We start from the raw sequence: 26604 nt of genomic DNA on the forward strand, positions 1-26604 counted from the left end.
TTATAGAAAAATATATATTGTCACATGAATGGCAACGCAGTAATAAAACATTTTAGTACATTCCAATTCCACCGTTGGTACTCTCCTTAGCCTTGTCTTCTATTTTAAGTGTGGTGTCATCTATGTTATCAAAACCAAGGTTTGGAATTCCATCTTTCCAAGAATTCTCAATTTTTTCTTCTTCATTCCATACTTGAATATCGGCACTTCCAAAAATATAAAACACTAAACCAGATACAATGTAAACCGTAGCAGTAATACCAAACATAATGTGCCATTCATGCAAACCATTCTACAAACATAACGTCAACAGACATAATAATATGACTCTAATTCTTACATTTACTGCCGTCAATTGACCCACGATCACAGGAGTAATAAAACCCGCTGTAGCACCAATACAGTTCACTATTCCGTAAAGACTACCTGCGTAATTTGGTGCTAAATCTTGCGAATTTTGCAGATTTGTTACAGTAGAAGTTCCATTCGAGCCCAAAGATAAAATCAGAATGGCGATCGACCATGTCAGATCACATTTCACTAAAATTAGTACCAGAAGTAGTATTCCTGGGACAATGTGTGCTAAATTACAAAAAAGTGTTATTTTTTAATAACGTAAAACACTTAAATAGGCTGACTTACAAAACAAAATAAAACACTTCCGCACTATTACCGTTGAAACTATTTTCCTTTTCCTGATTAAATCTCCAATATGTGCAGAAATAAAACCAACAATTAATCTAATCAAATACGGGAGTGCTGCTAAAACTCCAGTATGTCCCAGATTAAAACCCAAAACCGATGAGAGAAACTTCGGCCCGTATGTTAATAAAAAATATAGACCCCAGATGCTCCCAAAATGTAAAATTATTAAAGCCCAAAAAGGAACAGAACAAGCAATTTCTTTGTACGGTGGTAATTTCTGAAATTTCTAAATGTTAATATCATTGTTTCGAACATTTGTCGCTAAGTTTTACTTTTGTTTGCTTTATTGAAGTGCCTAGACTATTGACAATGTATACTTTTTCCGCTTCGCTGATCCTGGGATGAGTTTCTGGGCTATCTGACACCAATAAAATCCATAAAATGGACCAAATTATTACGAAACCACCATTTAGGAAGAATGACCAGGACCAACCCAGATTTTCAATAATTATACTCAAAACAGGCCAGGTCACTACGGTACCTGCACTACCACCCAACAGTACACTAACAAATTTGCCTTTTTCTTCTGGAGGTGCCCAGTGCGATATGAGACATTGGAAGCAGGGATACACTACACCCTACAATTAAATCTAAAAAATGTTCTAGTTACTTTTAATTTATCTGGGTATTTACTCCGCACATTCCGATTAGAAATCGTGTTAATATGAATGCTATATAATTCCAGGACGCCACGAATGGATCTATAAATGTTAAAAAGCCAGATATGAGTGATGCCATCATCACAGTTCTTGTAGGTCCAATCTTTTCCGCTAAAATACCACCAGGAATACAAGTAATGGTGTACCCCCAGAAATAAGAACCTAAAATAAGGCTTTGAATGTTTGAATCCCAGTTGTACCTTACTCCGTACTAAAAATAGGTCATTTGAGTACTTAAAAAAGTGCAAATCAAATACTTACGTCTGAGGTTGAAGTCAGTTTTGGAGGTTCACTGTTTTCCAAATTATGGGTGTTATTCTTTCTGTTAATAACTACACACTCTGATTCAAAAGTAATCGCATTTGTTCTAGTTGATTCTACCATTGCTATAAGATTTATAGATATATTAATTCTGACTGTGTAGGTGACAAAGCATGCTGAAAATATCATTACTGCTATGAGGAATCGTGTGGGAATGAACCCTAAAATTATTATTTTTTTATTATAGCCAACCTTACAACATATGGAGTACCTTTAGAACATATTAGAGTCATTTTGTCGTAGTACGGTTATGGTAGTGATCCTGTGTTCATAATTTTGGCTGAAAGAAATAAAAAACAGGCTTGGTTACAAAATAATTGAATAATTGATGTTCGAAAAGTAACTTTTAAATAATTTAATTTTTTTTAAATAACGCAAATTTGTCCCTGTTCACCATTTGACTACCCCCACTCTCGACTGAGGGTCTACAATTTACGATTGTATCTAATGAATGAATTAAGAAGTTGAGAGTATTATTTAGAGGGTTCAGGGGCCAAACAGTGTAAGACATTATTTGATTAATGAACTTTGTAACGTCAACGAACAATATTATTTGTTATCCAAGCCACTAACCTGTATAAACAATTTAGATAACTTTTTTTGCAACTTTTTTTTGGTCCACGGACTATCGCTATATTATGTTGTTAATATTAACGTTAGTAAATAGCAGATTATCTCAGTTTGTAATCTTCCTGAGTTTAACTGTTTGGCCTCTGAACCCTCCATTTCTTACTCAGCTTAAGAAACAAAGGTTTGGGCTATTTTTAAGATCAATTTAAGCTCTTTGCAATCTCAAGGAATATAACAATTAAAACCACTTTATTAATTTAATGCAAGCTATTGCATTTAATTGCGGTGCGTAAACATAAAAATTATTCTGATAAAACATGGATCTACAGGAAACAATAAAACTGGTGTAAAATGATTTAAAAATAGTATATGCTTACAAACAGTTTTCAGCTTAATCAGTTAATCGAAACAGATTATAGAGCATAGACCACTAGGTGTAAATAATTTCATTTAATTAGTAGATGTACATTCCAAAAGCACAATACATAGTGGAATCGAGGGGTGTCATCTTTAATAATATCTTAATGTTAAACTACAAAAGCAAGAATGAAATAGGTATATGCTTTAAACATTGATATAAAGTTTTTTAGACAGAGGTTTCCTCCTGACGCAGAAGCAGTTCCGCTTGTTAGTTGCTTATTTTCAGATTTCGACACCATGTATCACTACATTCTTTTGTATAAATTTTGGAGCTTAGGTTTGATGATAAATCAACCAATTTTTTTAAAAGTTATTTCATGTAAGTTTCATATTCCCTGTGTTTCATGCTCAGTTCTTTCTAATGTACACCAAAATTTTAACGTTGAACAACTTACTGGGTCTAACCGTAAATCGATATTCTGATTTTGTGTGACAGTATTGTACTGTACTACACTGTATTTATATAAAATGAAACGCATCTAACATGTTTATGATGTTATCACAAAATTTTCTTTAAAAAAAAACTCACTTGAAACTAGACATGGCATGCTACTTTATTTTGTAGTTTAATTATACGCATCGATTTTTATTTTAAATTATAGGAGAGTTGTCTGTAAAAAATGGTAGACGTTGACATTTGATGGATATGAAAAGTTAAATTTTAGTTAGTGTTTTACCTAAAATCACACTAACTAGTTATCATTAGAAATGCTTCTTTTTCTAAATCCTGTGCTATTTCACGGATTTATAAAATAGCACGCCCCACTAGAGGAGTTTTTTTTCGATCATATGATACGTATTGTACCATAATGCTCTAGTAGGCCATGAAACAATTTATAAATTAATGGTAGTCTTGACTTAACAAAATTTCGGTGAAATAGTGTTTTCAGACTACGTTATGACTTTTAGCTGCCAACTGCAACAACGCGGAGACTTTTTAAGAGGATACAAATTAGCGAATACAACACACTCATATATAAAAAATGTAATAGAAATTAAAAATGTTTTAATTACATATGAAAGAAATATTCAAAGCTCTACTTTAACATAATCCCCATGTAGTTAATTTTATGAGTGAAAAAATGCATATTCAGTCATTCTCAAAATAAAAATTTATTTAAAATTTAACCTTCCCTGTCCGTGATGAACAAATATTGTTTACCTTTCACAACGTAATGATAATAATCTACATATTAATTTATTATTCACGAATCAATATAATTTGTAGTTTAGATGTGACGTGTTTCATTTCAAAAACAAGAAAGTGTTATATGTTGAGAAAAAAGATCTTTAAAGACACTTTTTTACTTCTCGAGCGTATGTTAAGGAAGTATTATAATGGGGTCCGTTGACAGAATGCCTACTTTCACGTTTTCTCAACGTTCATGACCCCTAGAGTACAATCACAAGCATAGATCGTCCATTTTCTTTTGCCATTCGTTGGTCCGTCTGTCTGCCTGTCTGTCTTCTGGGTCGATCTTTGTGAGACTGCTGAACCAATTGTTGTCAAATTTTAAATGTGTATAGTGAATATCGTGCAGATGATAAAACGCTAACTAAAGTTTGTCTAATCGACCCCAGCAATAATTTGATAACGTCATCTCCAAACTTTACAATAATAAATGTTATTTAAATTTTATAAAATAACCGACACCTACGCTTGTGGTTTATGAATCCGTATTGGACTTTAAACTAGATATCCAAACTTTTGTGAAAAGAATCAAAATTGTGTAACAGTTTGCAATTTAACTTTACTGTCTAAACTCCTTAGAGCAACATTTTACTTCCCGAGGGTAAGCGAAGGAAGTATTGTAATCGAGTCTGTCGGCCGACTCTCTACTTTTACGTTTTTTCGACCTTTCATGATCCCTTGAGTACGAAGAAGTAGGTCTCCCGTTTCCGTCTGTCTGTCTGTCCGTCTGTGCGTCTGTCCCTCTATCTGCCGATGCCGTCTTTATTTTTATTAGGCAGATAATCTCCGAAAGTACTGGGCCAATTGTTGTCAAATTTTATATTTATGTTAGAAATATGTAGATGGTAAAACGCTAACCAAAACTTGTCAAATCATCCCCAGCAATATTGCAATGACCTCACTTCAAAATTGTACATAGTAAATGGGTTTTAATTTGTATAAAATAACATGTAGTTTATGATTCCGAACTGAGTTTCTACCCGAAACGTCCAGATTTTTGGAAAAAAAAATCAAAATTATGAAACAGCATTTTGCAATTTAATTTGGAATCTGCAAAATCGAATGTTTTGAAATCTTGCAGATGGTTTACAGTTATGATAAGCATAATAAATTTTTAATCAAAATATATATTTGCTTATCCCCTCCAAAAAATTGATGATGTCAGCTCAAAAGTTTTCCGAATAAATCTAAAAATGTTCAAAATATGATGACTCTGCATTTGTGATTTATCACTTATTCATATTTTTTTTGCATATACAAGTTGACTCAAAAAATTAATGAATTAATTTAATCAGGAACTACAAAACCGAATGCTTTGAAATCTTGGAGATGTTTTAAAGTTACCATACGCATGGTAAATTTTTGATCAATATTTGCTCATCCCCCTTAAAAAATTGATGATGCCACCCAAAAATTTTGCTGAAAAAATTATATCTTAAATGTGCAAAAGTATGATGAGTCTGTACTTGTGATTTATCAGTTATCACCGCATTAATATTTTTTAGATTTGCTTATATGGGGTGTCTGAAAAAAATTAATGACTGGGTCAATTTATTTTTCTTACATCGACAATACGTTGCAACTACTTTTCTTTTGTGCTGTGACTAGTATTATCCATTATCCAATTTTTTATTGGTCAAACTAAAGAGGAGTCACCCCATTTTCTCGAAAATATGAAAAGCACATCTTTGGAATAACAATGATAAAATAAGAATTATAATATTCAGAACATTTTGTTTGATTGAAGTTTAATTAATAGTTTTAATCCCGTGTTTTGAGAAGACAAACTTATTCAAATCAAATTTATTTCTATGTGACATTCTTTCGATGCATAAACATAAATAAATATTTGCGCTTCAGATTGCTATTACCTAGTGCTGAAAGACATTTTATCACGTTAATGATGTGCTTCAAATATATTCTGCAAAAGTGGAACAAAATTGATAGATAAGAACGTTATGTTAACACTTACATGTAATTCATACCTCCTGATTACTCGAACTTCGATTAATCAAATTTCTTGATAACTCGAATTGAAGATGACGCTCACAAATGGAATTTTTCGGGGAATCCCTTCTACGATGTGACTACCTCTTTTTATGCATAACGCTCTGATATGTGGATTGATATTGTTATTATTCCGCAAAAACAAATTGTACCCAGGGTAAAGGATAATTAAAAACCAATCAAAGAGATCGAAAAGAACACATGTGCAAATATCAATTAAAAAAATAGGCGCAACGTTATTTAAACATAACTTCCCTCACATCTGAAGTATAATCAGTCCAGTCAAGTTTCTTAGAAAAACTATAAAAATTGGCCGTGAACAAGCAAATCTAAAAAATATGAATGGAACAATAAATTACAAGTATCATGTTTTGTATATTTTAGGTAGGATTTATTCGGCAAAATTTTGAGGTGGCGTCATCAATTTGTGGGGGAAAAAGCAAATATATTTTTGATTTTTTTTTCCAAAAATCTGGACGTTTCGGGTAAAAACTCAACACGGATTCATAAACCACACGTGCAGGACCATGTTAACGTTTTACCATCTACATGATATTCGTAATGCATATATAAAATTTGACAACAATCCGTCCATTGTTTCCGAGATTATCTAACAAAAATCGTCACGAACCGCTGACAGACAGACAGACAGACGGAAATACGAGACTCATTTTTTCGTACACTAGGGGTCACAACTAAGCCATCGAGCAAATATGAAAGCAACCAGTCGCCGAATGAACACGATTACAGTACTTCCTTAGCTTAAAGTAGCTAAAGCTCTGAAAGTAAAAATAGAAGTATATTACCAAAGTATTCATACGAATACTTCATGGGGCGTTGTTTATACAAACAACGCCCATTTATAATACATTTTTCCGATGACGTCATTATTTTCCTTAACGGATAAATTTTCATTCTTGTTCTGTTAAGTCCTAGCACAAACTGTACAATTTACTTCTACTAATTTTACTTTTCTTTGTTATGGTAACCTGTGCACGTTATCATTAAAAATATGATTACACATATTAAATCACAAATAACGGAGCCTAAGCATCAGACGACAGACGACAAGCTAGAGGCATATGGAAAAAGAAGTCCTACATTTTCATAATCTACGAAACATGAAATTAGTAGTTCATCAAAAGGACTTTATATAAACGGATTGTATATTCTTAACTTATTGTCATATATAATAAATATTTAATTTACCTATTATAAACCGGCCTTAGTGTCCATTAACTATTGATTATGATAATTTTATACTCGATTGTTTACTAACAAATAACAATAATTTTATATATTTTTGTATCTTTATCATCAACAAACATCCATAATCTTGCCAAACAATCATCAAATCTATTATATATCATTCATTATATAAAAAAAAATTGCAGTTACACGTGGTATACGCAAATAACATTATTTTAGAATGTTGTGCCTTTGTTGACTACTTTTTGTGATCATGAAATCCCAGACACGAATTAAAAAATTCATGAATTAAATAAATCTTTTTTCGTACTAAGCCATTAATATACAGACTGGAAATTTTTGTGGTAAGTGTACATGAACAACACAATCACACATGCAAATTATGTATCTCAGTTAGAAGCATATCAACACTGATCTTCGCTACGGGGGTTAATTTTATTTAACACTCTTGAATTAAGAATATATATTAGCATCAAATTACATTCGTAGTTCTTGTTTATTCATTATTTTATTATTATTTTTCTAATTATAATAAGCGTGTAATTACGACCAAATTTAATTTTTAAATCCTCTATTAAGTAACTCAATACATTTGGTACTCACTTCTATTCTTGCGATAAAAACATCACTGACTCGGTTTTATTTCTTCAATTGTTTTAACGTCCACGGTGTAGCACAATTAAAAAACCAATACAAACGTCTCTCGTTTGTAAAGTATCGACATATACATATATGCAGAACTTAACTCCCACTTTTCCAGATCTGATAAACACGGTAATCGCAGAAAAATGTGAAATAAATGGTACCTAGGCAAAGAGAACGATGTACTTAAGTCTTTTAATTCAAACATAAAACCGGACCTTGTTTATAAAAATTTCAACAAATGGTCTCAATGTGACAAAACATCAAGCTATATATGAAGTTGAAATAGTCATTTAAAGAATGGTATGTGCCGGTTGATGTTAAATTCAAGGAAAATTAGAAGTGAAACGCACAGAATATTTTTATTGTTAGCGTTACCTAAATTATATTATTATAACTGCTTATTTGAGACTATTTGTGTGCAGATCAATCTCACGTTTTGAAGTACAGGTATCCTAGACAAAACTCCTTGGCTCTATATCTTTATAGTATAGAAATATTGAAATTCTGAAGACACGATTGTTTTTCTGGTTACCTTTTCATTTCAGAAATCTCGGACTACAAAAATTGTATTTGCTACCTACTGAAAATAGTTCAATTTTTTAATTCGGAATAATATTTGTGATGAAAAATTTTATGGTCAGCGCGCAGTTCAGACATAATGCTATTAGATTTCTTTATGTGGGGATACATAAAGGGTTTGGCATATTTGCAGCTATACTGCTACTGGCCACGTCAAGTTATGAACTAATAAGAAGTTTTGTGTTCAGGTCTCATTAGTTGTTTTATCAAATAAAGTAGTAGTCCTTTATTTCACCCAACTTCCATTTTGGAAATATTTATGAATTTTATTTTTATTAATTGAAAATCAAATAAATACCTAGATGTTTTATATCATTGTAATCGTAATTTAATGATCTATCAAAATCCGTTAAAACATATACCTATGTACAACAATTAAAAAAAAAATTGCGTCGCGACACCGACTCCATACTTACGGTGTGGTAAATTAAGCTTCCCACTTTACAAAATTTCAATATTTCTCTATCCGTTCTTAAGATAGAAGGCCACCGAATTTTATCTGGGACACCGGTAGACTAATTTAATTTCTTATTTAGAAGGTGCGTCAAACGGTATGAAATTAGTCAATATCCGATAACAGCAGCAGTTAAAGTTTTATACGGTAACAATATGTTTTTAATATACAAAATGTTTTCAGTTGCAAGTAACATAAAAGTTATTTCTTTTTTAATAATGAGATAATAAATTTTTATCTGCTCATTAAAGTGCTTTTCTACGTTTCGTTGAACGCGCTATTGAATTTCCAAATTATGATTTTTTTACTCCAAAATATTGGGAAACTACATAGTGATATATTTGCAGGGATACCCGAAAATTGATTGTTTCATAGAAGGTGAAAACAAGTTTTACTATTAAAAGCGAAACTATCCCACTTTGTAAATTTTTAAAAATATTATTGTGTTCTCAGTATCGTAACACAAAATTGAGAAATTATTATTATATAATAAAATTTTTGAGTGAAAACGGTTTGGAAATTCCCGTTCAATAGTGATCCGAACGTTGTTGCCATGTGAACTCTGTATTAATGAACGACAAAGGCTAAGTTTCAATCGCACTTTCATAGTTATTCTTAACCCACTCTACATTTTATTTAGTTGAGGTATTGAGGAAAAACTTGATTTTATTCCAGATAAAAAATTTATGTTCGTACGACGTTTTTTTTTGACAAATCAGCTCATACGAAATGCCCTGTATACTCGAAAAAAAAATTAAGCAGATAATAAATAATTATTCCACACTTTCTAAAACTAAGAATACTGGTTCAACACTAATATGAACGAATATAAAATTTACGGTAGTGTTACAGTTCTAAGAATATTTTTATGAAGTGTAATTCGTACGTAATTACTCTGCCAATACTATAATTTACGAGAAAAACATGATAGTTGTTACCTATTGCATTTATAATATAGATAAGTTATGATAAATAATACACCACAAACGCCCATTACGAATTTAGCATTTTTAAATGGTTTAACTTTCCACTACTTACCAATATTTACCTACACCAATTGTTCATTAGCATTCATCTTCCTAAACGGCAATATACCTACATGGTAAAGGGTAACATAACATCGGGTGTGCTTTAGCGATCATGCAGATTCGGTATGATTAATTTCCCATTTCTGTTTCCTAAATTATAGTGAAATTAGTGTTATATGTATGTAAAAAGGTCTTTTTGATAAATGTTTAATTTCATGATTTTGTTTTGCTGTTTGTCCATTTGATATTAGACTCAGAAATCTATTGTCTCAAAACTTCAACTAAACCTTCAAATTAGCCTCAACATGACAGCACGTTAGTCAAAATGTATCTGTTTATTTCATACAAAAAAATTACGCCATCATAACAAAATATACAAAAAAATTTTAAAATTTTTTATCATAAATTTTATCTTTATCTGAGGTTTAACAATCAACTACATGGCTTGTCCACTTTGAAATTTCATTCCGTATTGGGCAGTTTTGAAAAAACTGTTGGCCTGATTTTTTTTCCTCAAAAACTTGGGTACCTAAATACTTCTGAACGTGTTTTTACAATAGTTGACCCGGAAATAAGGACTTGATATTCTCTTCTGCATGGCTGAATCACGCATTGTCTTTAATAAAAAAATAAAAAAATTACCATTGCAGCAAGTTTTCTTCTGCAGCACAGGCTCATCAGTGATTTCTTTTTTTCAGCGTTCCAGTTAACTGAGGCTTCGGTATACCAAGTTCCGGTTAATCGAGGTTCTACTGTATATGGTACCATAAATCATTGGAATAATATGAAAACGAACTGAATTGGTTTTGAATTTATTTAAGATAGACAGCGTCATCTATTGGTACTTGTGTACTTAAACTATGGCAGCAATCTGTACCATTCCGTGCACGTTTATGGAACTAGTTATTTAAACATGGCAACAGAATATACTTCGATGTAATTCTTGTGTAGAGGTATAGGTTACACCGGTTGCACCCTTCGTTTCCGTAGACTTTATCTAAACCATGGAGGTACAATGACAGGAGGGAGCATGCCTCATTGCAACAATGTTAAACATTTGTCGGATAAAAGTGGACAAAAGCTCAATGAAAGAGCTATTTATAATGTACCATTTGCGTTAAAATGAGTCATAGATACTAAAAGCGTGTTAACATTTGCTTAATTATGGAGTAAAAAAAATATTTGTAGCAATGTGGTATCCTAGTTTGAATTAAAAATTCGCGCTGAAAATAAAATAGCGGTGCGAAATCCCATTTGGATAATTTGAATTTGAACAATTACTTAAGAAAATCGTTGAACACAGGCAACCACATGCAACTTTAATTTTTTTGCTGGTAATTCGTCTAGAGAATTTGTGGGTAGTCAGTTGGTGAGGGAGTTGGTAATCACTTGTTGTTCATGCATTAAGGATTAAGGTTAGCTACCTAGGTTAACTTAGTTTGATTTGGTAGTTTCATAAAATATCCTTTGTTTAAACGAAACTTAACTAACTTGATTATTATTAATGTCTTCCTAATCGAAAATGTGTAAATTTGTAACCATGGTATTAACACGTGTTGTAAATTTGTTGATTGATTGTAAATTTACCGATCTTGTTAGGGTTTTTAACCGTTTCTAGTTCTAACACAGTTTAACAGTCATGAAAATTGTTATTTTGTCTCCCGAAATTATACATTTTATTTTTCTTGTATGACACCGACGAAATAAGCAACTTCATTCAAATGAAATAGGTAATATTTTAAATTGTGAAATGTCTAATGGGACTGATGGTTTTTCCTAACTTAACTAAGTATTACTTAAATTTAATAGATTCTCATTTGGGAATTTTAAAATAGTAATTGGCAACATTCACGATTTAATTTTAAGCACTGATTCTCTTTGAACATTATCAATGAAGTAAATCTTATCATGAATTCGAAGAAGGAAAGGGTTATGCTAATTTTGGAACGTTCATATTCGGACACTCCTCTCATAATGAAATGTGTACCGAACGACAGTCTTGTGATTTGGACCATATTTACGCATGTATTTTTTTTGTGGTGATTTAGCCTTATGATTGTTTATTCGCAATATCGGATTACGCTAACGTGAGATATTCGGAGGGTGATAAAGGAAATTCTGCCGGGGGTAGTCAGTGTTGCCAGTCACACGGAGAATGGAATATTAGTTGCGGAACTTTGGAGCGGCTGCCGCAGGTGCCAGCGGACACAATAGCGGACGTTTTCGGGGGCACCGCGGCATGGTTGTACGTAGCTGTCGTTAGTGCGAAGAGACTGTCAAAGACAGGGCCTAGAAACGGTAGCGCTACTCGTTTCACGTCTTGTAAATTGTTGAATTAATTTGGGTTCTTTTTCCGACTGCCAATAAAAAAAATCTACCAGCACGCCACCATAATAATGTGGGCATTTTCATCAATTCTCTTCAGATAAGATGTTGCAAACTGGAGAATTGTGTGCATTTAAAAAGCTGTGTTTATGAGACCGAAATTTATAACATTTAGATCAGTTTGAATACGATAAATGAACTATTACTATTATTAGCAATCCCGAATGAGAAATTAAAGTATGTTATAATATAATACTTAAGTAAAAACTTCCAGAAACCTTAGTTATAAACAAAAACGTGAAGCTCACTACCTGAATTTCCTAGCACGTGGTTTATAAGAACAATTTCATGACTGTTAAATTGTGTTAAACCAGGAGTAGTTAAAAATCTTTACAAGAACTGTAACTTTACACACAATAAACAAAAATTTACAGCTGGTGTTAACATGGGTGGAATCTTTCAGATTAGAAAACCATTAACAATTAATTACGCTTCGTTTAAACAAAGGCTATTTTATAAAACTATCAAATCAAACTAACTTATCATACGTATATCACGGCGTGCTCACACTAGCACCGGTACGCCAGAAGTGACGAGTCTTCTTTCCATGCATTACTATCAACCCCTCATCAACTTAATACCAACAAATTATCCAGACGAGCTACCAAAACTAAAATTCCACATGGTTGCTTATATTTAACTATTCTCTTAATTTATTTTTCAATTTCAAATTATTCAAATGCGATTTCGCGCCGCTGGTTTTTTTCTCCTCAACGTGAAATTTTAATTTAACCTGGAACACCACAGTGTTGTGGTGTCCTGATTTGAAAAATTAAATTTCGTGTTGACAAAAGCACCACCATGAAACCGCATATGACAAATTGAAAGACCATTCAATAATGCATGCATACATGATTAGAGCGTTACAGAGTTTAGTAGATGGCCACCCTTCCTGTTGGCAGTTCTAAGGAATTGGTAGAACAACGCTTGTAATTTTTAAATGGGGGAGAGTGTATGTAAATTATTGTTGCTAATTTAACAGAAGAGCCAATTGTTTATACAAAAATGAAGCGAATTCGACACCACCGTTTCCATAACGAGTGTAATTAGCTGTTTTGTAATCGGAGATGTTGTGAAATTTTGGCGAATTCATCACATATTATTTTTATTTTATTGATAGTAAATTCACAATACATGTGCAGATTTTTGAATGTTCATGATTTGAATGCAATTTAATAAGAATAATTGAAATGTTCCCGAAAAACACATGGCAAGAAATTGAACTTATTTAGGCTCAGTTTAATTTTAAGTAACGATATGTCCAAAAAAGTTAGCAAAATATCCATAGTTCATAAATAATATACAAAGAGTCCCCGAGATTCTTGCAATTTATTTAAAAAATAAGACCCACAAGAAGTCCCCGCGATTTTTTCAAACTGCTTCAAAAATAAAACAAATTCGACCCCCGAGATTCCTTCAACCTACTTCAAAAATAAAACACAAAGGGTCCCCGAGATTCTTTCAAACTACTTCAAAAACAATACTCAAGGGGTCCCCGAGTTTCTTTGAAATTACCTCAAAAAAGAACCCAGACGGCGTCCTCGAGATTCTTCAAACTAGTTCAAAAATAAAACAAATTTGGTCATAGAGATTCTTTTAAACTACTTCAAAAAGCAGACACAAGCAACATGAGAGTCTTAAAAATATTTTCAAAAATAAAACAAAAGTGTTTCCCAAGATTCTTTCAAACTACTTCAAAAACCAGGCGCAAGGGGCCTCCGAGATTCTTTCAACCTTCTTCAAAAATAAAATACAAAAGGTTCTCGAGATTCTTTCAACCTTCTTCAAAAATAAAATACAAAAGGTCCTCGAGATTCGTTCAATTTATTTAAAAAATAAGACCCACAAGAAGTCCCCGAGATTTTTTCAAACTACTTCAAAAATAATACTCAAGGGGTCCCCGAGTTTCTTTGAAATTACCTCAAAAACAGAACCCACAGGGCGTTCCCGAGATTCTTCAAACTACTTACTTCAAAAATAAAACAAATTCGGCCTCCGAGATTCTTTCAAACTAATTCAAAAACCAAACACAAGGGGTCTGAGATTCTTAAAAATATTTTCAAAAATAAAACAAACGTGTTTCCCAAGATTCTGTTAAACTACTTCAAAAACCAGACGCAAGGGGCCTCCTAGATTCTTTCAACCTACTTCAAAAATAAAATACAAAGGGTCCCCGAGATTCTTTCAAACTACTTCAAAAATAAAACCCATGGGGTCCCCGAGTTTCTTCGATTTTATCTCAAAAACAGAACTCACAGGGCGTCCCCGAGATTTTTTAAACTACTTCAAAAATAATACCCAAGGAGTCCCCAAGTTTCTTTGAAATTACCTCAAAAACTAAACTCACAGGGCGTCCGCGAGATTCTTTAAATTACTTCAAAAATAAAATACAAAATGTCCCCGAAATTCTTTCAATTTATTTAAAAAATAAAACAAATTCGGTCCCCGAGATTCTTTCAAACTAATTTAAAAATAAAACCCAAGAGGTCCCCGAGATTTTCTGAAATTACCTCAAAAACAGAAGTCACAAGGGGTCCCCCGAGATTCCTTGAAACTATATACATACCTGAAAACAAAACACAAGGGGTCTCCCAGATTTTTTCAGACTACTTCAAACAGAAAACACAAGGAGTCCCTAAAATTCTTTTGAAATTACTTCAAAAATAAATTACAAGGGATCCCTGAGATGTCCAAAAAAGTTATCAAAATATCCATAGTTCATAACTGCTCACTCGAGATTTATAACAATTCATTCCCGGAATTAAGACTAATTTTAAATTTCAATGTATTTTGCCATTTTGAAAGAAAGGACCTTGAAAATTATAATATTATTAATATTAATAATAATAATAATAATAGGACTTTATTAAATAATAATAGGCGAAGTCTAGCCATAGGCTATTCCACTTAACCTTAGATTTACAAGAAAATAAAACTAACCAAACAGTTTGTACAGAAAAACGGATTAAATATCTAAACAGGAGTCAGCTAGGTAATGATCAAATTAAACAATTTAAACTAATTAAATCTAAATTAAATTAAATTAAATTAAATTAAATAATCCATAATTAGAAACTAAATTTATACAAGTAATAATAATAATAATAACAAAAAGTTAACAACAAGCAAGAGAACCACAATAATAAACTTAAACCTAAGTATTAATCAAGCATTTTTTAATTTTTTTCCTAAAACAATTGATGGAAGAACTTGAATTAAACTCTAATAAAAATTTATTGTAAACTTTGATAATATTGTACGTGAAAGATCTCTGAAAGATAGATGTATAATGCTTTGGCATTGACAGTTCTTTAAGATTCCTTAATGGAAGACTTGAGTTTAACATACTTTTTCTTGTATGAAATTTACAACGCAAGTACGGCGGAGAGTTAGAGGAAAATAACTTGAAAGCAAAGATAGATAGGTGATACTGAAACAATTTGTCAATTTTCATCCAACCAAGCTCACAGATTTTCTGAGACACATGATCAAATTTCCTCAAACCAAAAATGAAACGACAACAATTATTTTGGATTTTTTGAAGACGGTATTTATCAAGACTGTCAAGACATGGGCAATATATTACTAGGCAATAATTTATATATGACAAATTATCATCAGTTAAATTAGTATCATTGTGGATTCGGAAACGGTAGGCCTTTAATATTTTCTTCCAAGTTTAATTATTTTTTTACAACTTGAATTTAAACATTTATTCCTGAATCACCTTATTTTGATTTTGATCATATTTCATATGTGCTTGTTGTGATATGGGATTTACTTTCGGTCCACGATGTAATTCATTAACTTGAATTAATTTATAATTTAACATCATACACATTCTTTCTTGTATGAAATTTTTTACAGAGTGTGGCGAAATTAAATTCTGCTTGCTTCGTTCCTGATAAATTCTGATACTTATTCAATTATCGTTCTAAGTTCGAGAAATACAGGATTTGAATTTTTATTGAATTTAAAGCACAAGATTTGGTGGCGCTGTTTTTAGTCAAAACTGACGTTTTGTCTTGTGGCATTTGCCCAAATGAATTTTTAATTGTAAACTTCATGGGAGTTCAGTTATTTTAATGACGTTCTTTCTTTTTGTGTTTGAATTTGTGATTTTCAACTTTTGTGATATTTTGTCCGAATGGAGAAATAAATAATTTGTCCTAAATATTTTGCATTTTGATTTAAGGTCATTTTCTTACCATTGTGCATTTGAACACATTCCGAAATTTAACAAATATGTACACACAAACATAGGGTTGTATTTTATTGATGATCACGAAAAGTAATTGAAATAACGTCTTAAGACAGCTTTTGGCAACGGATGATTTCGACATCAATCAAATTTTATATATTTTTTCATTTAAATGTAAGAAATAAATTTATACTCCTATTTATTAACGAAAATTGTTTCCTTACAGAGATATTTGTGTGCTTATCATATTTTTATACCTCTGTAAATACATGTGGGTAATGATTATAATGGATCAACGAGAGGAGTGGTTTTACGATTTTGACTCCCCCACCTTGACAACAAATGATGCAGCTTAAAATTAAAAGCGGCTTTTCGGTGTATTTGACTGGCACGCTTCTCCTAAACAGGACATGTCTTATCTTTAGCTTTAATTTAAGATTCTCTTTGTTCGCAAACGAGAGGCTTGGAAAATTCAAAACCATGAACCCACTGTCTTCGTTGGAGCACTATACGTTAAGAAAATGAGCTATTAATTACGTGGTAAGTAACGGCAATTTCTTAACGTCTCACATAACATTTTTTTTTTATTTCGTTCAGTTGTGTGTCCCAACAAGTATTGCCAACGGAGCTAATGTTAATAAAAAATTTATAAAATTATGATGAGACGAATTGCTGTCATCCATCAGTTGACTGCCAATACGAACAGAAGATGGGATGTGGTCATCATTGCAACGGTCTGAGGAACACTCAATGCAGGTGATATTTTTAGCTTTTAAAAGAGGAGATTTCGCTAGTACCATCTGCTTTATAGATTTTGTCATCGACTTGCAACCATCTCTTGGAACACATCCTTTCGTTTTAATATCTGCTGCATCTGTAAACAAAAATAACTATAGTTCTGGGTAGTCTTGTGTGTGTCGTGTCTGACTGGTACCTGTGTGAATATAAATTGTGTGGCAGTTGTATTCTATGTTAGATGGTAATTTCACGTGCCGTTCGCCTTGGATTTTGAATGCATTTTGTATATACTTTGTACACTCTTGTAAAACAAACCCCGTTTTTATTGTGTTTCCGCTGTTTACGTTTTGACGACTGATATTTGTGACATAGCATTTCAAACCATGAGCTTAAAATAAAATTACTTGAATTAATGTTTTCGAAAAATTGAATGAGACTTACTGTGTTTGTGCATGAAAATAATTAACGTAAGTAAACCACTTATAGAACTATTTAACTTTCTACACTGCATTCTGATTTAAGTGGAAATTTGTTTTCATAAATAATTTTATCGTATATATTATTCACACTTCCTTTATGTCTAGTGACGTGCACTATCACTACTAACTGACACGGAAAAATTCATGACAGGAAAAAGTCTTGTATTACTGATTATTTTATATGGACATAAATAGATCGAGTGTACAGTTCATTCGAGTGACTGAGAATCATCGGAAATTTCAGTTACTATAAACATTTGAAAAACTGTGTCATCAAGGTTATCAAGCAAATTTAACAAATGACAGTATATATACAATATAATCGAGTATTCGATTGTGAAAATATATCGTTTTGCGGGTACGAAATTTATCTATAGTTAGTGACGTACGTAGCTGCGAAAGGATAGAATGTGTAAGAGAATCGACATATTAGACTCTTTCTAGGATGTCGAATTTTTTCACGTATCGAATTCAAATACATTTTCCCTTTGCTTTTTCTTCAACAACGACAGAGGTTTAGATGATAAAGAACAATGATTATTATTATTAATTTTTACTTCCCGAGCGTAAGCGAAGGAAGTATTGTAATTGAGTCCGCCGGCCGACTCTCTACTTACATTTTCTCGACCTTTCGAGACCGCTAGAGTACGAAGAAATCGGTCTCCCGTTTCCGTCTGTCTGTTTGTGTGTCCATCCATCTGTCTGTCTGTCCCTGATTTTTATTAGACAAATAATCTCCGAAAGTAATAGGCTGTTCGTTGTCAAATTTTGTATTTATGTTAGGAATATGATGTAGATGGTAAAACGCTAACCAAAATTTGTCAAATAACGATGACGTCACTTCAAAATTGTACATAGTAAATGGCTTTTAAATTGTACAAAATAACATAGTAGTTTATGACTTCGTGTTGAGTTTTTACCCGAAACGTCCACATTTTTGGAAAAAAAAATATAAAACAACATTTTGCAATTTGATTTTGAATCCGCAAACCCGACTGTTTTGAAATTTTGCAGATGTTTTAAAGTTATGATAAGCATAATAAATTTTTAATCAAGATATATTTGCTTATCCCTCCAAAAAATTGATGACGTCACCTCAAAATTCTGCTGAATGTGCAAGATATGATGAGTATATACTAACTTGTGATTTATCACTGCATTAATATTTTTTAGATTTGGTTATACGGGGTGTCTTAAAAGAATTAATTACTGAGTCAATTTATTTTATTGGTTAAATCAAGAATTGGAAAACTGAAATCTTGCAGACGTTTTGAAGTTATTGTAAGCATGGTAACTTTTTAATGAAAATGTATCTGTTTATCAACCTCAAAAAATTGATGACGTCATCTCAAAATATTGCTTAATAAATTCTACCCAAAATGTGAAAAATATGATAAGTTGATGAATTTTTACTTGTGATTTATCATTGCATTCATATTTTTTAGATTTGCTTAAACAGGTGGCTCAAAAAATTAATGAATGCGTCAAATTATTTTATTGATTAAATCAGGAACGGCTTACTCCATTTTCCCAGGAAATTTTGGGAATACAGTACTATTATTTTTAGTATTACACTGCATCAATTTAAGTTGATATACGTGTTTTTGCAAACATGTTGAAGACGTCAACATAAAATGGTGTAAAGAAAAAACTCAACTCGAAAATGCTGGATATGGTTCATTGTACTTTAAGTACGAGGGAAGTTCTGTCGAAACAACTTTCGACCAATTTTTTGTCTTCAAATTTTATATGTATGTTAGGGATATCGTTTAGATGGTAAAACCTTGACCAAAATTTGTCTGATCATTCCCACCAACAATGGGATGAAGGCATCTCCAAAATTTGCAATAATTTTTTTTTTTTATTTTATAGAACAAGATACTCGTGCACCTCTGATTTATGAATCCGTGTTGAGTTTTTCCCCTTAACATCCAGATTTTTAAAAATAAATCAAAATTTTCCAATTTAACTTTGAAACTGTTGAATCGAATACTGTAACATCTTCCTAGGGTTATAAGGTCACAAGCTTTGTAAATCGTTAATAAAAATTTATCTGTTTGTCCCCTCCTAAAAAATTGATGACGTCACCTTAAAATTGTGTCGAATAAATCCTATTTAAAATATATAAAATATTACTAATCTACCGGGTCATTTTTTTAACTCTGAACATATGAATGTAAGTAAGGGCTTAATCCCTATGTTCAGTTTTAAAAACACACATCAATACGTTTGATGTATGCACTAATGTTCGGCCAAAATTACACACTTGATTTTGTAGAACAAGAAATTCTACAAAATCAAGTGTAAAAAAGACAATTTTAGGTTGTCTTCTGCATAGCATAATATATTTAACTTTTTTTCTTGAGTTAAAACATCGTTTGTTCTATTTCTTTAGTAGTGTAATATTAAACAGCAATAATTCTAACAAGTTCACTTTTTATTAGTGGTTTTTTTACTACAGATAAGTTGGTGTAATATTGGTTGCATACTTACAATGGATTGACCTTAGATCATATAATAAATAGATACCAATACTTAAACTGAAAGCTGTGACTAGACATGAGGCTATCTGTTGTCGTTTTCTACGTCAAGGGAAGTAGTATAATGCTATCCTTGTGTGATCACCACATCTTCATCTTTGTTATATGCATTTCATCTGTATATGTCTATTTCACTTCCATCCTTGTACCGCACCAACGCAACAAATCGCTTTTGACAGATGTTTCTTCTAACCTCTCTTTCGAGTTGTTGTACAAAAAACAATTTTAGAATTTAGAACAAAGATCCTATTTTAAGTGATGTAATCATAAAGGATCACAATTGCTGCCCAATAATTTACTATTCCTTTCGTTATCTACTGTGAATTATTTATAAAATCAAGCTGTCAACATCTTTCGTACGAAATTAGTTCAGACATACTTCCTAAAATTTAGGCGCGCAAAATTCAAATAGTGATCAGGCAAGGATAGCTTCATTGTAATCCCTCCATGCACGAGAGAGATGTGTGACAGGAGGATGTCGTCACAGGCTCTCCTAAGGAAAGAACGCGGCATGGTGGTATCTATTTATTATATGATCTAAGGGATTGACACAGTCGCTTTCACAGTGTCGGCACAGTATAGAAATCAATCAGTAGGGACAACTCGCTATTTTTACTGACCCGTTTTCATGGGTGGTCGTTTGTCTTGTGACCGTATGAGGGCGCGCAACGCAAGGTACTTCTCTTTCTTATGCATTGGAACCAGAGATTTCTTAGTAACCTAGATACGGCTATGGGCAGCAAAGTGTGGAACAACATGTATGAAAATAGTGTCGACATACTTTCAGTTCTCTGTCTTTCTCTTACTCGTTGTAATGTGCACTACATACTAGTGTTATCTTCTTCTAATTCTAGCGACTGTTAACATTGGTTGATAATTTGGCGCACTGAATTAAAATGGTATAAAAGAAAATCATAGCTTAAAAAGTTTCTAAGCAATCTCCAAAATTAGTTGTAATGTTAAGATTAAAATATTACACGGACAAGATCGTTGGAATAAATTTGACTGTCGACTTCCTTTTTTTTGTACATTTTCTTTATCATTCACACCGGCGAAACTCTTGAAAAATGACATCATACAATTTTCTTACAGTCAAAAGTTTTTGTTGCCACGAACGTTTCTAACATAAATAGAGAATCGTATTGTAAAAAGAAAAAAGACGTACAGCTGTGGTATAAATTTATTAACATTATTATTAAATATTGGTGATTTAATGTAATCTTAGTTACTCATTATTAAATAAAATGTATTTTACTAATTTACTTCTTATTTTCGCCTGTTTTGAAGCAAAATTTACCAGTTTTGCTTCGTGATGCAAGCGGACTTTTAAATAAATTTGCGCTATTGCCTTCATCAATTGTAATTTGTGATTATCTAGTAATCCCTGAGAAATGCAATGATTGTTCATGTCGGGATTATTAAAAATCTTTGTAATATTTTTGCGAAACAAAAGAATTATTAGATCTTTCTTTGCATACAACACACACTCTGTAACCCATTTTTAGAAATTCTATGCAATTTAAACTTATAATCGTGATATAAATTTTATAACCTAAGAAATATCTTAGAACAAACTAACAAACACACAAACACCGGCGATTGTATGAATTAAGAACCGACTTGCGCTAGCAGAATTTAAGGGTTTACTGCGCAAAATCGTAAATTGCTAGGTTTAAACAAAGACCTACAAAATCATACTCCTGCGTTCCCATGCTGTAAAAGAAGATGGAAAACAAAACGCATAGTGTACATGTTGGCCATCGTATCTAGGTTACTAGAGCAGCTTTCAACACGAAAAGGTACAGGGGCGGGGCTTAAGATGCGCGACTTGTAGTCGGGCTAGCAGTGGCGTAACATCGATGCATTGAGAAGGAAGTTTCGGCTGAGTTACATTTCTTTCAAAAACAATTAAAAATAGAGCAATTTCCACAAAAGAATACAGACAACCATTTAATAAAAATAAATTTATTTGTTTGGTAAAAAAATAGACTTACGTAACAATAAATTATGATAATCTATCACACAAAATTTGGTATTTTTAATTATTAAACGAGTTTATAATGTGAGGGATTATAGCATGAGTAAAAAATTTCACGAATCCCTCATTATAAACCAGTATCATATACTATTTTATAGTCGACTAGTCTTAAAGCAACAGTTAAATCTTTAGATAAAAGCGGGCTTAAAACTCTGAGAATAAGCAACCTATGACTATAATTATATGGTTTTTAATTTTCTGGCACAATTTATCGATACCGTAAAGTCGGATTATAATAAGGCTTAACGTTTTCTGTCTTTAACATTGAAGTAATAATCGCAGTTCGTATTCTAGCATAATTGACCCTTTTCCTGTAAGCAAAGTGAGTAGACATTATATAAATTCCAATGACACAGAGTGAGACAACATCGCGCAGGCGAAGTCAGATTTTTGGAGCGCCAAGTTTAAATTAACCAATGAGCGACAGATTACGCATGTGTAGCCGGTTGCATTCTGTCAAAGCGGTTTGTTGTCACAGGCCTTTGCTCTGCTGCCGGAGTGCCGGATACAATTTCCAACGTGGTTTTGAAGATGCGTGCGCACGAAAAGTCACTATGGAAGTTTTACGATCTTACAGGAAAAGGGTCAATTGTCGTTTATAACTAGAGCTTCGACTGTACCGTAATTTAACAGTAATTATTGCTCACTAAAAATTACCTTTTTACTTCTTTTACTTACTTTTTTATTCAACTCATACATCAAATACAGCACTAATAATTGTTTAAATTCTTTTTCTATAATGTCAACGCTAATAAAATAGAAAAGTGATATTTTTATTAACCGCAATAATATTTTAATATTTCAAAATCGAAATATTCATCGCCGCTGCCACTGCTTGCACGATATTTGTAAGGCCAAACCAAAACAATGTTCTGCGCACTCCCACCACCTGTACCCTTTTGTGTTGAAAGCTGCTCTAAGAAATCTCTGATTGGAACATTGAACTGCAGTACTTTGGTTATCTAGTGACTTTAATGGGAGATATTTGAAATTTGTCAGTTCAGTTGCATTGGTTTTGATGGTTTAAGGCTGGTCTTCCGGTGGAATTATTTCAGTTAAATGTAATTTTCACAGAGACGTTTAAAAAAGCATTCTTCATATTTTGACGGCACCATTGTTTACTATTTAGTTTTTTGTAAAAAAAAAAAAATAAAATGTATGTTAGCGTTTTCTAATAACGTTGAATTTTGCAGCCATCAAGACATTGAAAATAAATTAATAAAACACAAAATCGTTATCAGAGAAGCGGGGTCAAATCTTAATTTCAGCACGAGATCGCTATTGTAGGGCACTTAATTTATTATTTTTATAACAGACTGTGTGGTTTCTAAGATCAACTACAAAATGTTATTGTTTTTACACTATTTTTAATTCATTTGCAATTGTGATAATTTTTAAATATACCTAGAGATTAAACGCGTACTTCTTTTCATATGTTCAGAGTTAAAAAAATGTCCCGGTATAATTTATGGACGTAAAGTACACTTAATTCTAAATTTGATTTTAGGTCGATTACAATCTAATAACAAAAATGTTAAATTTTCTGCCATACGATTGGCTGTTTCCATTATTCGTTTAATTGGATGATTTTGCGCTCTGTTAGTCGTGGACAGGGATATTCTGAAGATGGAGATCATTGTCCTCCGAGTTCCTCTACTATTTGAAGGAGGTAAATGTTAATTGATTAACTGATTATTTTATCTGTTCACGCCTAGTTAATTCCGAATAGGCAACACAATTTACTTTCCATAACCGATTTCGTCTTAAATTTTTTATAACAATAAATAACGTGTAGATGGCAATGATAGCGCCAAAATTATGACAAATTAATTCGAACAGTCAAATTATTTCCAATCTTTGGTAACAGTGCTTTCGAATTCCGAAAAAACCGATATGTTTTTAACTGTGGGAAAGTGTGATGGAAAATTTGATGCTGCGGTTGGTCTACCTGCCAGGCGATACAATTCCTTTTAACCAAGCATTCAGAAGACTAAAAAAAAATTAAGAGAAGTTGATCAATTTAAGAAAACTAAAATTAAATGTCCTACAGTAACAACGTAAGAAACTAAAGCTGTCCTTATTGAAATTATAGAATATAATCCTCACGTGAGTCAACGGCGGATCACAAGACAAATGCAGATTAGTTAGAGTTCGATTTTTAACATTCTGAGGGCAAACCGGGTTCACCCATGCCATTTCAGTCCTTCCAATTCAAAATGAAGATCATTTGCGCGGTGTCGTACAGATCTTCATATAATTAGACTACGCAGAAATTTTTAACGCAGTTATCGCTGTGTGAAGAAGGATAAGACGGACAGTTTGAGTACTTATTATAGGATAGGTACCTATTTATTTATTTTGTTTATATTTATAATATTAATTTAAATATCGAATAAATTACGTTCTATTTTCTTTAAATGTTGCCATTATTAGTTGCTTGACGTCTTTATTTCATTATGACTTTTGTACTGTTGCATTTACTATCCATGATTGCTAATTTAGATTAATAGATTGATCAAAATTGCTTATGATATGTATAATGTGTTGCCTACATGAAAATATTCAGGCGTATACAGATAAAATAATCACTCTGTATATAACCAATAACCATTAACGAGTCTATGAAGGAAACAAACAGCAAGCATTTTCCATTGATCCTCTAATAACAATATTTGAAAATTGTACATAGTCTACATCAAATTTCCTCTTTGATGATCAGTCGTACATATTTTTATGGACTCTTTCCAAAAGATCAATGTCTTTTCTTTAAAATGGGGACTGTATAGGAGAGCAATATCGAAAATTTGACCCCATCAAAGCAAAATACAAGATTTTAATGGAAGGACAGATAAAGTACAACATTGACGCCGATGAGCTCCAGCATTCTTATTCATTTATTAAATATATAATAGTAATGCACCTTGAACATAAGTTTGGAGTCAAAAATAATTTCTAAATCTTTTACTTCATTTACACAAATTTCCGTTTTCCTAATTGGTAATCAAAATTCAAGACCAATTTGACATTAACAAAAGAAATTATGCGATGTTTTTTAAAATTGAAGGAAATTGATTACTATCCATTTATGTAAAGTATATAGGTCTAATTGAAATTCTAAATTATTATCAACAGACTGAATACTTCTGAATTGCAGATCGTCAGCATAAAGTAAGAAGTTTATTAGAGTGCTAAAATCCAGATGTCAAATTGTTAATGAAAATTTGTCCATAATGATAAAAACGATGTTAACCAATCAATTGTAATTGTCTGGGGACGATAAAATCCAATTACGAAATATAATATTTTCGGTCTGACTGATTGATTAGACACTCCTATATCAACTTCATTCCGATCGAGATTATCTTTGTACACAGTAAAATGTTGTCCAAAATGGATCTGTTCATTTCCAAGAAATATTTAATAACGTCATCTAAGAATTTTGTCAAGTAATATTAGTCTCATTTGTGGTTAACATATTGTCGGATGTTTCTTTATCGATGGTTTAATAATAAATCGCTATTATTAAATTTTCGCCCGAATTTATACTACAGATTTCTGCCTTCAGCCAATCTGGTCCCTCGTACCTGCAGGAAGGGTTTTCTGTAAGGTGATGTAAAGAATTTTTTTATTTCTTTGTAACACCGAGCACCATATTTTTTGAACAAGCGAGGTGCAAATGCTTTCGGAAAATAATTTCTCCCACAATATGAAAACAATATGTTTCTCAGATATTAAGTTCATGTTTTTAACTGAGATTTTGTAATAAAAATATAATAATATAATAACGCTTTACGTCAAAAATTAGCAAAAATATTTAGATCAAATTTTGAGATAATAAATAGCAATAATTTGTACTTTGTTCTACGGTAGGTACTAATTGTACATGAGTGAAAATACATCCCTTCTAAATAATTAATTATTATTTGTATAATTAGTGGACAATCTGGTGGGTGTTGATATGACTTCTTATCTAAAAGAAAATGATGGACAACCATCTAAAAGGTAGGTATGGGTCATTTTATGCTTCCTTACAAATTACTTTGTACGATATTTTTCATTGGAATTTCATTTTTTATGGAATCTTGGTGTTAAATTATACAGATTCATTAACTTCTCAAAATAATTTATTTTGTCGATACATTAATTATTATTTAACAAGCAAATAAATATAAACAATATACAGTTGACAATTACGTTTAGGTTCTCACTCCTTCACATCCAGAATGCTCCGGCCAGTCGCAAACAAAAATTCCAGGATTAAAGTACAGTCCAGCTGGGCAGTCAAACGTATACGGGCTACCATTAGAGCATTGGTAAAATTTGGTACAGTCTTCGTGTGGAATATAGGTGGCGCCATCAGAACAAATGTTGCCTATTTATTTAAAAATAAAATTTTAATTAACAAAAAGCTAATACTACGACAACATAAATAGT

The 26604-nt window shown here is 32.0% G+C and overlaps 1 protein-coding gene and 1 long non-coding RNA gene across 5 annotated transcripts in view; both read right to left on the reverse strand.

Moving 5' to 3' along the window:
• Positions 1-26604, reverse strand: part of LOC135132231 (sialin-like) — a 94196-nt gene continuing 67592 nt past the window's right edge. For 2 of the 4 annotated variants that reach the window (XM_064060252.1, XM_064060249.1), the window contains 7 exons: positions 1897-1965; positions 1626-1846; positions 1339-1575; positions 978-1283; positions 643-922; positions 341-582; positions 1-292 (listed from right to left, as the gene is read on the reverse strand). In XM_064060252.1, the coding sequence (XP_063916322.1) occupies positions 53-292; positions 341-582; positions 643-922; positions 978-1283; positions 1339-1575; positions 1626-1846; positions 1897-1918 (1548 nt within the window). In that variant the 5' untranslated portion in view covers positions 1919-1965 and the 3' untranslated portion in view covers positions 1-52. Of the gene's footprint in view, positions 293-340; positions 583-642; positions 923-977; positions 1284-1338; positions 1576-1625; positions 1847-1896; positions 1966-2258; positions 2297-7686; positions 7776-26604 lie in introns of those variants that run through there. The other 2 variants (XM_064060250.1, XM_064060251.1) reach the window with 2 other exon arrangements.
• Positions 16558-17708, reverse strand: LOC135132814 (uncharacterized). The gene is made up of 3 exons (XR_010281097.1): positions 17555-17708; positions 17310-17501; positions 16558-17249 (listed from the first exon to the last, which is right to left on the reverse strand). It is a non-coding gene; the product is annotated as an uncharacterized LOC135132814 (long non-coding RNA).

The sequence above is a fragment of the Zophobas morio genome, unplaced genomic scaffold, assembly GCF_036711695.1.
Source record: "Zophobas morio isolate AGI-343-1 ecotype UQ-CSIRO unplaced genomic scaffold, CSIRO_AGI_Zmor_V1 ptg000021l, whole genome shotgun sequence".
NCBI lineage: Eukaryota > Metazoa > Arthropoda > Insecta > Coleoptera > Tenebrionidae > Zophobas > Zophobas morio.